This window comes from Gallus gallus, chromosome 2 (assembly GCF_016699485.2).
Source record: "Gallus gallus isolate bGalGal1 chromosome 2, bGalGal1.mat.broiler.GRCg7b, whole genome shotgun sequence".
NCBI classification, from domain to species: Eukaryota; Metazoa; Chordata; class Aves; order Galliformes; family Phasianidae; genus Gallus; species Gallus gallus.
The window spans coordinates 24,990,429-25,005,152 of record NC_052533.1 but is presented as its reverse complement, the minus strand read 5'-3'; the positions used below and the strand labels follow the sequence as shown (position 1 = coordinate 25,005,152).

Below are 14,724 nucleotides of genomic sequence, written 5' to 3'. Positions count from 1 at the left end.
TCTAATTTCTCCATTAATATGCAGAGTTGGAGTAAAAACTAAACTTTCATAGTGGCACCCTAGAAACACTGCATTCCCACCAGTGTACAAGTTTTCTTGACAAACACATGAGCCCATATGCCTCTCATTTCCTGCAGTGTTTTGAAGTTCAGGAGATTAACAACTTTTCATGAGGAACAGAAGTGTGTGCAACTTTAGGGGATGTAAAATACATGAGCAAAGTGGAGTCAGGGACATGTCCAGATTGCTGAATTTTAGCCTGAATCACCAGGCTAGCGAAGTCACAGCTCCACCTGTTGAGCTAAAGCAAATCATCCACCCATAACAGTTAGCAATATAGGGCTTTTTTCTTTTTTTTCTCTTTTTTTTTTTTCTTTTTTGCCAGACAAAGATCAATAACACTGTTCTATTTGACTAAAACAAAACTTAAAGGTTTAGGAACAGATCACTAAACCATTATTCTAAGTGAAGGAATACTGTAGCCACTGAGCTATTCTGCCAGGGCGCAAAAGGACTTGGATATAAAGAAAGAGTTTCATGGCAGACTGAAGACAGGAGCCCAGTCTTCTTAATAAATTTACTAAAGCATACCACAATGAACGAAACAATGATAGAAATGAAAGAGTATAGAGGATGTTCAGCTCCTTCCAACTTCACAGGAAATGAATTTGCTCAGACCAAAGACGATGAATATCACTACTGAAATACTTACATCGTTATAGACATACATAGGTGTTCATTCATATTTCTTAAAATGCTTATTTCTTTCTTCTGTGCTAGTTATAGATAGCCACTGCAATCAAAGAAACTCAAACTATAATGTAAAAAAATATCATTCCCAACCACTTATAAAAATGGAAATCAAGAAAGGGACACTATTTTATGACCAGAGTATTCAATGGCAAAGTTCTCACAAATCTGAACAGTGTGAGCAGCAGTAAACATGCAGTATTTTTGTGGAAGAAAATATAATAGTAAATATTTTATTATTTTACTAGTATGATTGTCAATCAAAGTACATTTTTTTCTGAAAGGGGAAAAAGATTGCACTAGTCTGCAAGAAGCATATATCAGTAACAGACAGATTTCAAATCTAGAGCACAGATATAATACTGCATATAGGCCACAAATGGCTTCCTCAGATATGCCACTATTTGCATATCTTTGTAATTTTAGAAAACAGTAAGTGGTGCTTGAACACTCCAAAAAACACATTTACCAAAAAGACAAATGAATAATCTATTTGAAAAGCCTACTTTGGAGTTCATTTCTAAGATAAAGATGTTTTCCGGACTATTTATACAGAAGTTTAATTAGTAGTATGAATAAGTCATATCTCACTATTTCTAAAATTCAGAATTAAGTAGAAAAAAAATATTATTCAACAAAATGTATAATTTTTATTATCAAATAACTTATCCAATAATTATTGTGAAAAATAAATAATAAAAGAAATATTTTTATGGTAAGGGAGGATAAGTAGTGTAATGTTTGCCTATAAGCACAATTCTGTAATAGATTCAAAGTAGACCAGATGTAAATTACTACACTGTAGGATTCATGAAAACATAGATGCCTGATCTTTTCTGTCACAGAAGAAGAAAAAAATATATCCTAAAAGCAGAAATTAAAAAAAACAAAACCCTTACTGCATTCACTTTCTTATGATTCTTGTTCAGTAAAATACTGAAGCCCATGTAAGCAATTCTCCTTTCTTCATTTAAACTTGTACTTTATAAAAGGCAGTCACCAAGCACTGGCATCTACTCTGAAGTGTCTGATGCAACCCCACAATTTCAGAATATTCCATTCATTGTTCAGAATAAAAGAAGCAGTCGCACCTCCTCTAACCTACTTAGTCACACATTTCCATATTCATTTGGATTGCATTACGCTGAAAGACTGAACCATATCATTACAATCTGCTAACCCACCCAGTAACTTTTTCAAGGCTTACATTCTGCTCTAGTTATCAAATATTAAGTGCATTAAAGATACAAACATAAGCCACATTCTGATACCTTTATGATTCTGTGGAATAGTGTATTATTACAGTGACTGGTACTATCTGAGCCAGCAGAGCTACTCACAGAGTACAGATCAAGAGAAGAGTACCACCACTTGATTAACTGTAAAGAAACTGAAAATACAGCAGCAGATTCACACAGAGCACTGTTTTATCACAGGCCAGATGATGATGTTCCTTACGCCAAGTGACCACTCTGTGAAGTGGCTTCACAGAGTTAAGAATATCCTTTGTGCACACAACTACTAAAAACCCTATTTATTTATTTTTATAATTTGGATATAAGTAGGTAGTGCTATTAAAGGGTCATATTCTTGTACTTCTGCTTGCAGTATGTATTACTCTACCATCAAGCAAGCAAGCAGTCCAATGAAGACAACTGAACTGTTTGTGAAAGCAGAGATAAGAAATAGGTAGGTATATAAAATTGTGTATCTTGTTGAGGCAATATATATTACAGATGAAAGACAGCAGGATGGAGTCCATCTTTATTAGTGGTCAAGGTTTTTATATTTATTATGCACATTTTTGATGTCACATCTCTGCATTCATACTCCTGCTTGTTTTTCTGATCCTTGAAGACCCACAAACTTAGCAATTGTCATCCATAAAGTTACAAAATTATTGCTATGTTTACCTAGCATTGTTGCCAAAAAACCTTCTCAATGTGCAAAACATTTTCAGAGTAAGCTTTAAGAAAACACTCTGTATGCAATACACAGTAGCTACAGTAAGTGACAACAGAAATTATTCTAAATTAGAGTCAAATTACCAAGTAACATTCTGATTTTAAACAGACCGATATTTTACAATATTACTATTGACTGTGTAACAACTGTGAGGGCACAGCTTTAATATTATTTTTATTTTAAGCCTGTATCTTCTTCTGAAAGGCTTCAAATGCTATGGATGAGATTGCAAATATAATAAAAGCAGTCCATTAATTTTATATAAGTAGTTTTATGTACCTGAAGGCCTATGACAACACTTCTTGACAAAATAGTTCAGCAGAAGAACTTTTCTTCTAAAGTTCAATCAAGAATGACTTATAAAAATATTATGGTACAGGTGGTCTGAACTTTCCATAACAGAAATTCCATTAGTAACAATTTTTGAAGTGCTGTCAATTATGCCTTCAGTTTGAAGAAGCACATGAATAATGACAACCATTCCTCAGTGATACAAATGATATACTTAATCTTGAATGGGAAACAGAATCTATACTCCTACTGAGTCTGCTGATCCCAGGGGCCCTGTCCCAGCAATCATCTAATTTTAAGGAAATGCACAAAGAAATAGCTTAGGTGTATATTACTTAGTAGTTTTTCAAAAGGTCAGCAAAAAGGAGAGTGATTAAAAACTCACACAAAGAGAAACAACTGGTCTGTACACACAAAGAAACAACTGGGCTGTACACACAAAAATGAGCCTGGATTAGAAAATCAGATTTCAGGAAAATAGGCACTAGTATCACTGTCATTTGGTAGTCACTCAGAAAGCAAACTAAGCCTCGTTTCTTCCCTTTCCAAAAACTGCAAATGTGGAAAAAGTATGTTATCTTTCCATGTGTTGATGTACTGGTCAACGTGTCATCTAAGTGATGAAACAGCTAACAGAAGAGGTGATACCTCAGAGGACATCAGCAAAACCAATATGTGAATGGACAAGACAGAGACCAACTAGCAAACGAATCTTCTTAAAGCAGACACAGGGGACAAGAAGAAAATATTATTGAACTGCCCCTTGGAGAGGCAGAGACAGGGCATCTGGAGAGATGGATGCAGCATGCAAGGCAGATGAGTGTTCCTGAGACATTTGTCACTAGGTGTACCGCAAGACACTGACATTAATGAGGGTGGCATTTGGAAGATAAAAGCAATATCTCTGAAGCAGACAATACAGTTTCCAGGCACCACTCATAGGGACATGGTGTAATCAAAACAGACTGGAAAATGATCACATCTAGCAAAAGTATCCCAGTCACTACTGATATTCATGGGAGAATATGGATCAAGAATAAATGGCTTAGAGTTTTGTCTGTGGGGTTGGTGGAGATTGTGGGTTGTTTATCCTCGTAGCCCAGTCAATTCCTATCACATTTCTTTATTGAAGGGCTCTCCATCAGTCATCCACTTATACCTTCCTTGTCAACTGTCAGTGTTTCACTGACAAGTGGTTTTCAGGCAGCAGATCTCTAGAGGACAGCTCTGTCAATAGTGAGTGGGGATTTACAGGAGTGGAGGATCTTGTGTGTGATTACATCCTCATGAAAGCAAGTAGGGAACTGGAATATACCCCAGCCCTGGCTATCTGAACAAAAGTAAGTGGAGTAAGCCGACGTGGCTGTCCCTTGAGGTTGTCTCAGAGCACCACTGCCCTGAAAGTAATGTCAACTCTTGACTATGCAAGAGAGCTTTTTCCACTACAACCTAGAAGATGGGAATTGTCAGTAGTAATTAATCATTTCTTGCTCTCACACTTCAGTGTCAGTCATGTCCCATAGCCTATTTTGATTCTGATGCTTTCAGATGTCCCTGGTCTTCCCCAAAAAGAAGAGGATGCAGTGCTATGGGATGGCATGAGGCAAACCCAAGCATCACAGAACAACCTTTCCAACTCCAGAGGCATCATACTGGGGATCTTAGATAATTAAATGTGAGATCTCATCCTTATTCCCCAACCCACTCAAGCATTACCCCTCTAATCAGTGTGTCTCAAGAAAATAAAGGGGCTGTTTCACCATTAATAGAAAGCCAGTCCACAGGAACAGTAAATACATTGACCTTCTTGTCTGCCCATCCACTTCTTACTTCAGGAAAAGTGATGCAGGCAACAAAACCCCAAGTCCAGAATGGGTTTTGATTATGGTCTGTGCAGCACTGGCCCGAAATACTGACTGGCTCGAGACGGGGTATCTATGACGGAGGGGTTTCCAGCAGCCGGCTTGTTCCCCGGCTGCACAGAGGGAGCGGCGCCAGCGGGGCTTCGCTGCGGGAAGGAAGCGGGGCGGCTCCGGGCGCTGTCCGCGGTGCTGGCGTCGCTGCCGACCAGCCCTGGAGCTCTCCGAGGTGCTGAGCGTCGGGCCATGGAGCCCGTGCGGCTGGGGGGCGGCCGAAAGGGTGCGCCAGCCCCCAGAGGCGGCTGGACGAGGCGAGGCAGCCGCAGGGCAGAGCACTGCAAGTCAGCCTTGCCTCGATCCGTCTGTAAGCCCCAGTCTGCTCCCCTCACAGCTTTCCCCAACTTGAAACATCCAGAGCCTCCGACAGAAAGAAAACAAAAAGAAGGCCACTTTTTAAAAAAATCACCTGGTCTAATCGTGCACTGAAGAAAGTTTTGCACGCGGATTCAATAACAAACAAGAGGAAGGGAACCAAAATTAACTCTATATGGAATAAGGACAATCTCTTTCTTTTTCCTGTTTAGTGTTGCATGCAGGCGGCTCAGATCCACGTGTAAAGATGCCCATGTTCTCGTCCTGTTGCAGAGTGCCAAGAACCTCCCGGCTGTCCTTCAAAACCTTCTCTTTCTCTATCCACTTCAACTTGTGCTGTGGTAGAATAAAACTGACTGAATTCCTCCTTTAATCACAAACAAGACTAACAAGGCAGATTCTGGGAAAAGAAACTGTTACTAAGCAGCGACCGGTGTCATAGTAGTTAAAATAGAAGAGAAAAGCCTCTCACAAAGTCAATTCTTATGTAGATGAGGCGACATAAGAGCTTTTCTCTCTCTTAGCGGGTTTAGTGAATTTCTAATTTGCCCAAAGAAGCCCTAGAGGAATGAGGAAGAAAGGGCGGGAATATTGGGACTGCCAGTCATAATAAATATTGGCGTGCTCTGGATTGTCGCCTAGAAATACACTGAAAATGAGGAGATCCAACGCCATTGTCTCTGTCGAGTTATTTCTCTTGACCTTCGGCTTTGTCCACCCAGGCTGAACAAACTTCCCGAAATGAGCATCACCCCTTCTCTCTGCAAGACGCACAACCTCAGTCTCTCTAGGTCACAGAAGGGAGAAGAGAATGAGAAGCAGTTTCCCCACCAAAGGAAGGACACTCAGAAGTTCAAAATACAGCCAGAAAAACGTAGGGTTAAACAATAAACTAGGAAAAGTGCTGTCCTGTGGAACAGAGAGCAGTTTCCACTGCACTGAGAACCCGCCAATATATATCATATCAATAAAAAGAAGCTCTTCGAAAGCTTGCATAGTAATTGAGATTGGAGATCTTTTTTGATATGGGTTGGCATTTCCTCATATCAATCTGACAGAGCCAACTCAGGAAATTGCTGGTAATATTCATCTGGGGAGCAGTTTCATTAAACGTAATTCATTCGACTTTCACAATAAATTGAGTGACATCCTTACAGCAGAACCTTTTTATCCTTGATGAAGTGCTTGCCAGCCTTTGGTTTTCCACTTTATTGTCACATTCCTTAAAGCAGAATCGTCAACATGTCAATCTGCTGCATGAAAAAAAATGCTAAAGCTGTATTTACAAAGCACCCAGGAGGTGGTTTAATGCTGACTTATAAGAAGAGCGAGTTGAGAGTTAAACTATCTGATAAATCACAGCATAATTTCACCCAAGCCCAATCGAGAGAACAGAAGCCAATCCTAGAGAGGGAAGGATGGCTCACACTTTCATTTTCTCCAAGTGCTGGCTATTCCGAGCAATTGGTTTCTTAACCTGCTTCACCGCACTTTCCAAGACGACTGGGAGATTGGCTTTTTGTTAATTAAAATGGAGGTTTAGGGATGCAGGGATGTATTAAAGTGCTTAAAATGGATACCACTAAGTACCAACTTGGAAGTTTTGGCTATTCAAAGGGGAGAAGATACTGCATTCTGTTCAGGTGCCACCCTGAAAGGTGAAATCTATTCGGAGCTGCCTTCTCTAGAGATGAAAACAGCATGTGCTAAGCAGCAGGGAAAAAAAATCCAGTGCAGAGGAATCCCTCCTAAGCTCCTAGGACACTCCTTGTGGTTGGGAATGAAGGAAGCGTGAAATAAATAAATAAATAAATAAATAAATAAATAAATAAATAAAACACACAAAAAAAAAGGGAAAAAAATGCATCACTGTAATGCCTAACAGAAAACTAGAGCACAGAGAAGTTTACTTCACCAGGTGCAAGTGATTAGAGACCGATTTCTACTCTCGTGCCCCATCTTCCGAAAGGGTAACTATTTCCCCTACACCACTGCGAATGCGTCCCAAACTCCTTTAAAGAGGGGGAGCGGGACTGTCTCAGGAACATGTCAGCTCCCCAGCACAAAAAGCCACTTCTCTCCCCCAGCCCCCGCAAAGCGCTCTCCCCCCTCCACTCCTCGGACGTCAAATTGAAAAATGCAAGAAATCGCTTGTTTGGAAAAAATAAAAAGCAATAGCCGAATGCTTTCAGCACCGAATGCCTCTGAGAAAATACTGTGGGTGGTGATTATGACAGGACAATACCTTCCCTCTCTTTTGTTTTTTGTTTTCTTTTATCTTCGCTGCCTGTAGAGCTGTTGTTTTTTGTTTTTTTTTTTTTCCTCCCACATCAAAGTAGGACACAATCAGCAACTATCTTAAAAAATGGGGAAAAAAAATCAACTTATCTTCGCAGCACGTGATATCTCTTCACGTTCTCCATAGCTTTCATTAACCGGGGTGAAATGACCGCAAACAGTGCGACACAGAGCGAAATTAAATGTACACAAACTGCGGAGCCGCCAACACCCTGTTTACCCCCTCAGCAAACACCGCACCGAGTGTGCCAACGCTGAGAACAATTGGAAACAGCTCTTCTTCACTACATCTTTGCAGGAGAGCCCCTCTCGGCTGTCGGAAGGCCTCTAAACGGTGTGGAACGGACCTCAAAATCCCACCGACACGGGAGGAGGTTCTCAGGCTTTTTGCAGATACCTCTGCCAACGCCGTCTCCCTGTAAAACACTGCGCCCCCCGCGAAGCTCCCCCGCGGAGCAACCTTCTCGCAGCCCACGTCGGGGATGCGTGTGGGGGTGGGGGGAATCATCCCGTGATTTGCCCTTGTTCCGTTTAAGCGCTGCACGGAGGAAAATATCTCCCTGCCAGGCAACGCTTGTGTCGAGCCTAATTGACAAACCCGCTGCTCCGGGCAGGGAGCAGGCAGAGAGCAGGGTGATCCCAGCAGAAGAGGTGAGAGCTGTTGCTCCTTCCTCGCACGGGGTCGGAGGCTGTCCCCGGCGCGGGGCAGCAGAGCCGAGATTGCGGCGGAGCCCCGCAGGCAGCGGATGATGCGGGATGTCGCGCTGCGGGCGGCGGACGGGGCGAGCGCTGCCGCTGCCGGGAACCCACCGGGCCCCGCTAGCACCGAGGGGCTCCGTGCAGCCTGTGGGAACGGTCTGCCTCGGCCTTTTGGCCCTTTTCGGAGCTGGCCCGCCGAGAAACAAGTGGTTGGGAGCTTTGCCGGCTTTGCCAGCAGCTTTGCTGCGCGTTTTGCAGTCGCTTCTGCAGCATGTTGCTTCTACCCCGGGAAGAAGAAAGTAAGAAAGAAGGAAATAAAGGCGGGGAAAGACAGCCTGGAGTTTTATTTTGCTGTGGTGTCGGGCAGAAAATTCACCGTCAGCTAAGTGGGAATTAAACGAGAAGGTTTCAATGAAAGGAACAGCGTAGGACCCCGGTGTCCTTACACACAGACGGAAATGAAACCCAAAAAGAAGGGGAAAAAGTCTCCAATCTCCGAGTGGGTTTTTCTCCCTAAATATTTGCATGCTTCCTCAATGACACTTTTGAGCTCGGCGCAGCACTGATAGCTGAGAAAACATTACTCATTAGAATACCACCGAGATGCTTTGGAAGGGACAGCGTGTCTCGGGGTAAATCCATCCGAGTGTGGCATTTTGAACACTTTGTGCAGCTCTCTAAATCTGAAGGAACAAAATCATTGCGGCCCGTGGAGATAAACTCCTAATTCTACCGCATTCATACAGAGCCACTCGTTTAGGCCAAAGGCAACGCTCTCCCCGTGCAAATCAAACGTAATATTTGCACTACACCGCACAGCTCGGAACAAGGAGAAAACGCGTGTCTCGCACGGGCTACTTAATGTCCTTATCAATAAGCATAATACAGGCGAGCGTCTCCACCTCAGCAAAATTCCCACTCATTGCGGTCAGCCGTAACCTCTATAAATCCCAGGCAATAAGGCGGAATGGCATACGGCTCTATTAAAAGGAGGGAGGGAAAGCAGAAGCACTGCTCTGCCTTTTTTTTCTTTTTTCCCCCCCTAAGATTTCATTAGGAAAAGATTGAACGGTGGAAGAAGAGCAGAGAGGGTCGCCGGGTCGGGGGGGTCACACAGCGACAGTGCAGTAACGGGGGGGCTCGGGGTGTTCGCTGAGTGCCGCCGCGTTCGGGAGGGAGGGGGGGGGGGGGGCGGCTGTCCTCTCGCCCACAGGCGGTCCTGCCACAAACTCGGTGTGAATCTGTTCGCGTCGTCATTTCGTTTCCCCTTCCTAACAGGTCGGGCACCGGCAATCGAACCCCGAACTGAGTCCAAGCAGAGGGACACCGAGGGAGAGCGCCGAGCGCTGCTGCGTGGCGCTGCGGGCAGAACTCGGCACTTCCACGCGATCACTTTATCACTGCGAGGGCCCAAAGCAAACTTTCCGAGCGACTCCTGAACGCAGAGAGGGGGGAGAGCGGCCGGCATGGCCGAGCGGGGACCGACTGAGAGAGGGAGAGGAGCCGATGGGACGGGGATACACTCCGCACCCCCCTGGGCGTTCCGGCCGAGGAGCGCACCCCTCTCCTCCTGTTTGCCTTTTATTCCCGATTTTTTTTTTCCATATTCTCATTGTTTCAAAGGAGACTAAAAAATATATATATATCGTCTCCTTTGCTCAGTGATGCCAAACCCGGAAAAGAAAAAAAAAAAAAAAAGCATTCAGGTAATGAAGTCTGTAACTAAACGGTAATTGAATCAGCATAATTTGCACACTGAATGGTTTTCAAATGCTCCCAGTTTACAATTAAAGGAGAATTAATGCGCTTGTTGTTCAGACTGCGGCACATTAGAATAAATCCAGCGCTGTTGTTGTAATGAGTCGAGAGCAGTTTAACTGCCAGCAAACACATTTAAAATTTAACACGACGTATCGATCTCGCTCCGGTTCTTTGATGGATTGTTCGCCGCGCGCTTTTTTCCCGGCTCTCCCCACCCCTCCGCCGCACAACCGAAGGGAGGCGACGCCCGGGGGTGGAGGGCAGCGGGAGGGCGCGGGACGGGCGCGCTCCCCGGAGCTGCGCGGCCGCGGGAGAAGAGCGCGCGCGGACCCGCCGAGCCCCGCGCCCGCCCGCGATTGGCTGCCCCGCGTCGGCCGCGCCGCGCCGCGCTGCACCGCAGCGCCCCCATGCGGCGCGGGAGCGCCAGCGCAGGCAGACGCGGAACGGGGAGCGCCGCCGCCCCCCGCCCCCGCCGCCCCGCAGCCGCCGCCGGAGCCGCGGTCGGAGCCTCCCGCGCACGGGAGTCGGGGTGCTTTGCCCGCTGCTGCTGGCCGAGGGGCTCTTCTTTCCCCCCCCGCCCCAGGGATGAGCTACCGCCCAGCGTTCGCCCCCTGAATGCACCTCAGGCAGCGGAGCGGGCTGCAGGGAGCAGCCTGCCTGGTTTTGTTCCTTGCGATTGCGGAGGGAGCGAAGTGCGCGCTAACGGAGATAACGCCTCTGTGTACCCGCGTTCCCCCGGGAATCCTAAAAGGAGGTTCGCCACGGAACTCAGCGGCGCTTCACGCGGGGGCACTCGCTGTGCCGGCCCCGGGGCTGCCGAGCGGTGGCGGGGAGGCACGGCCGCACGGCAGCGGGGCACGAAGTTGCTCCGGTCCCGAGCCCGAACGGGAGCCCCGCGGCAGCCCCGCAGGCACCGGGCGCCCCGGCCCGGAGGTGGCACCGGGACCCCGCGCACGCTGCCCCCCGGCGGCGCGGCCCTTCCCCGGGGACGAGAAGTTCCGACCGTGCCCTCCGCTCTGCCGGGAGCCGCCCGCAGAGCCCCGCGCCCCTCCGGCCCGGCGCGGCTTCGGGCTGCCGGCAGCTGCCGTGAGTTTGTTGGTTCTCCGGCGTTCCCCGCTGCCGGCCCGTGCACTCACCAAGTAGAGGGTGGGCTGCAGCAGGAGGACCGCGCACCAGTACACAGCCTGCATCCTCGCCGCTCAAACTTCCCCCGCGCTGCCTTCGCTGCCTCTTTGTTCCTCGCAGAACATAGATCCACCTGACATCCACTTTACGGAACAAGCGGAGCTCTCACCAGCCTAGACAAAAATGAAATTATAGACCTCATGACCACAAGACAACGTTAGGCTCGAGACAAGGGGGGATGAGAGGTGTGTAGGGAAGGGGGGGGGGGGGGGGCGGGGGAGAAGAAGGAGATGGGGTGTGTGGATGGGGGTGGAGGGAACGGAAAACGATTAAAATCGAGTTAATCCGGCGGCAGAGCGGAGTGGCCGCCCGGTCCGGGCTGACTGCGGAGCGCCCGGCGGCAGCGCTCCCCGTGTCGGAGCCGGGCTGGGGAGCCCCCGTGGTGCGGCCGGGACGGCCCGGGGGTGCCACCGCCAGCCCTGCGCGCCCGCCCTCGGCGAGGGCCGGCACAGAGGACAAGGGCAGGAGGTGCGGGGAGCGGGGCTCCGGCTGCTCCCCCGGGGCGAAGAGCTTCGTCGCCGGGCCCCTCGGGCAGCTCCGCGACCCCCCACACCCCCAGGCGCCCACCTCCCTCCTCTCGCCTCTCCGTGCCTCGCTCCGTGTCGGGGCCGCGCCCCGGAGCGCCCCGACGGGCGCTGCCCCCCAGCCCTGGCCCCAGCCCTCCTCCGGCCCCGCGCCCCGCGGGGGGGCCGCGGCGGGGATACGTACGGCGTGGGGGATCCGACGGCTCCGCGGGGCGCTCCATGGGCGAGCCTAGAGGGGCCGAGCGCCGCGGCGCAGCCCCCCGCCCCTGCGCATCTCCTCGCCGCGCTCCGCGCCGGGCTGTCCCGCGGCCGCTGGGCATCCGGCGCAGGCACTGGCGGGGCGGCCGGCGGGCTCTCCCCCCCTTCCGCCTCCCCTTCTCCGCACACAGTCGCGCACGGCTCCGCCGAGCAGGAGGACACTTACGGGAGGAGGGATCTGCCCCGACTGCCCGCTCGCTTTCGGCGGGGGGCGCGGGCAGGAGCGGCGGCAGCGGCGCTCCGGGGCGTCCAGGGCGATTTGTCTCTATTAGAAATGACTTATTGGCGAGGGAGCGGCGAGCGCCCGCTATTTAACTTCAGATAAAATCTATCTGCAAAGACCTTGGCCGATCATCTTAAAATAAAGCGCCGGAGCCGAGCGCTGTCCGAGCCTCACTGCTTGGGGAGAGAGAAAGAGCGGCGGAGGGGGGAGGAGGGGGGGGCTGGCTCGGCGGAGGGGGAAGGGAGGAGGGAGGAAGGGGAGTTCAGCGGCGTCCCATCCTCTCCTCTGCACGGGGTGATGAAGCAGAGCCCTCCCCGAGCGAGCCGTGCGCTGCCTGCCGCGCCCGCGCTGCCCGCCGCGCTGCTGCCCTGCCCGGCGCCTGCGGAGCTCCTCGGCCTCTTCTCTTTCCCTTCAGTTTTTCCGCTTCCCGCGGGGGTGTCCCGTGCAGCCGCGGCGCCGCTCAGCCCGCAGACCGAGCTGGGTGACGGCTGCGGGAGCCGAGCTCCGGGATTAAAGAGACGCTTTCCCCCCGCCGGCAGAAACCTGTGGCTGGGCAGCCCCTCGGAGCGAGGCTGGAAGGCGCATCCCTGCCCGGTGCTGCGGCGAATCCCGCCGGCAGTCATGCAAGGAGAAAGGTCTCATCGACCTTGCTTTCCTTCTTCTTCACAAGTCCTCCGGGTTCTTTTCCTGCCCTCTTCCACACGCTCCCCCCAGCCCTCCTCCCCAGCCCGTGTCTTACCAATGTGACATTGGGACAGGGTGAAGGGGAGGACACCAACAGCACAGGGCAGCCTTCCCAGATCCCCAGCCTCGATAGCAAAGCTCAGATTTATCACCTCCCAAAGGGGAACCAAGAAGCAAGCCAGCATGCTGCACAGAGCGGGGAACGAGAGGGAGGGAGGACTTCAGCTGTCCTGCCAAATCCTTGCTTCTCTCAGAGCATGCCCTTGTACTTAGCATTTGCAATCCGAGGCTTGAGGACCGATCTGTAAAACACTGTTTTAATCTCGGGCCCTGAGTTTGGAACACTAACATAAAAGGGGAGTGGGCAAGGTGGTGAATCCCCTCTGGAAGAGCAGCACCATAGTTTCCCCCATGGCCATTCCTGCTCCAGACACCTGGAAGACGGACACTTCCATATGGCTCCAGCACCATCCCTCTGTCAGACATGTGGGACGCTCACGTCACGGCTTTGAACAGAAGCATGCAGCCTGCAAGGAATCATGCTGTCATCCTGCCCCTCAGACAGCCCCTGCAATACCATGCGGGCTCCAGCAGCCTGGGGACTTCTAGTTTCAAAGGGATAACAAATCAAAAATCACAGCTGACTTATCCTTACTGCCAACTGCCTCCTTCCTATATTTTCCACTCCTATTTTCTTATAAGTTGAGAGGCTTTGTCTGCATTTAGTACACAATCTATAGATAGAAAGAGAAATGGTCCTCTCTTGGCACAGAACAAACTTGTCATCAGCTGAGTGGAGACCACGGATGATCTACGCTATGGGTCTTCGCAAGATGCAGCTGTTATGTGTGTAGACCCAGAACGGTTACTCTTACCTTAGATATGAGATTGCCAGGTTCATGCAGAGCAGGAGAAGCAAATGCAAAGTCTGACTGATTGCCAGGGGCACGTTGCTGAGGAACATATAGCTTCCTCTAAGAAGGAACTATCCTTCCTGCAGCCTGCGCAGCTTGATTCAGCCTCTCCAAGATTGGGTCATTAATGTCTTCATATCAGAGGTGGTACGGAAGTAGTCCTTGGAGAGGAATTCTTCCTTTGGCTGGGCAAATTAAGGTCTCCTCAGTCTTTCTCACTTAGATCCTCGTATCTCATTTAGGTGAGCTCTGCAGTGGAACCCTGGGCTCCATTGGAATCACAAGCGTGGCTCCTCTTTATTTCAGCCCACTGAAATCCCCTCCCCCTGGGAACTCAGTGAGATCTACTGCAAACAAGCCTTTATGTTGTCTACCTGAGGCATGAGAAAGCTCTTGAGGTAAAGGTCTTAAGAAGGAGCGAACCTATTCCCTAACAGGCAGTGTCTGACCCAAAGCTTCACAGAGGGCTTTCTCACTTCAGCTGACCTCCCCACCTGAGCTCCTTAACTACAGAGAAACCAAGCTTTCCCTCAGAAAGGCTGATTGGACCACTTCCCTCTGTTGTCACTCCAGAAGAAGGAAGCAAGGATGATCTTTTTCGATTGATCTTTTCTGCTAAAAACTAAAAAATAAAATAAAATCAGACATTGGGTTCCAAAGGATTCCAGCTGTGAACACGTGATACTTTTTCAAAGGGAATGGCACTGCTTATCTGACATTTAGGATTTTTCGACATGGTCATTTGACTTTTATCTGATTCTGTAATATTGGCAGAGCAGCTTAAGTGAAATATTAGATTTTTAAAAGTTAATTTTAATTCTAACCGTTTGGATACTGTGTGCGATCCTAGCAACAAGGTCCCCAGCAAGGTGGTGTCAGCTAGTGAGGTTTTAAAGAATCACAAATTCTGGGTTTACTAATGGGCTTTTAAAAAGTCCAAT

The 14,724-nt window shown here is 49.2% G+C and overlaps 2 protein-coding genes across 5 annotated transcripts in view; both read right to left on the bottom strand.

The window, feature by feature from the left end:
- Positions 1-12,991, bottom strand: part of NXPH1 (neurexophilin 1) — a 143,566-nt gene extending 130,575 nt beyond the window's left edge. The window contains exons 1-2 of one of the 4 annotated variants that reach the window (XM_015281893.4): positions 12,925-12,991; positions 11,132-11,293 (exon numbers count right to left, since the gene is read on the bottom strand). In XM_015281893.4, coding sequence (XP_015137379.1) covers positions 11,132-11,185 — 54 coding nt within the window. In that variant the 5' untranslated portion in view covers positions 11,186-11,293; positions 12,925-12,991. Of the gene's footprint in view, positions 1-11,131; positions 11,294-11,747; positions 11,797-11,888; positions 12,862-12,924 lie in introns of those variants that run through there. The other 3 variants (XM_015281892.4, XM_015281891.4, XM_015281894.4) reach the window with 3 other exon arrangements.
- LOC124417798 lies at positions 8,311-9,769 on the bottom strand. The gene has a single exon (XM_046938329.1). It carries the CDS (start codon positions 9,700-9,702, stop codon positions 9,277-9,279), a length of 426 nt encoding a protein of 141 aa, XP_046794285.1. The 5' UTR covers positions 9,703-9,769; the 3' UTR covers positions 8,311-9,276.
- Positions 12,992-14,724: the final 1,733 nt, after the last annotated feature.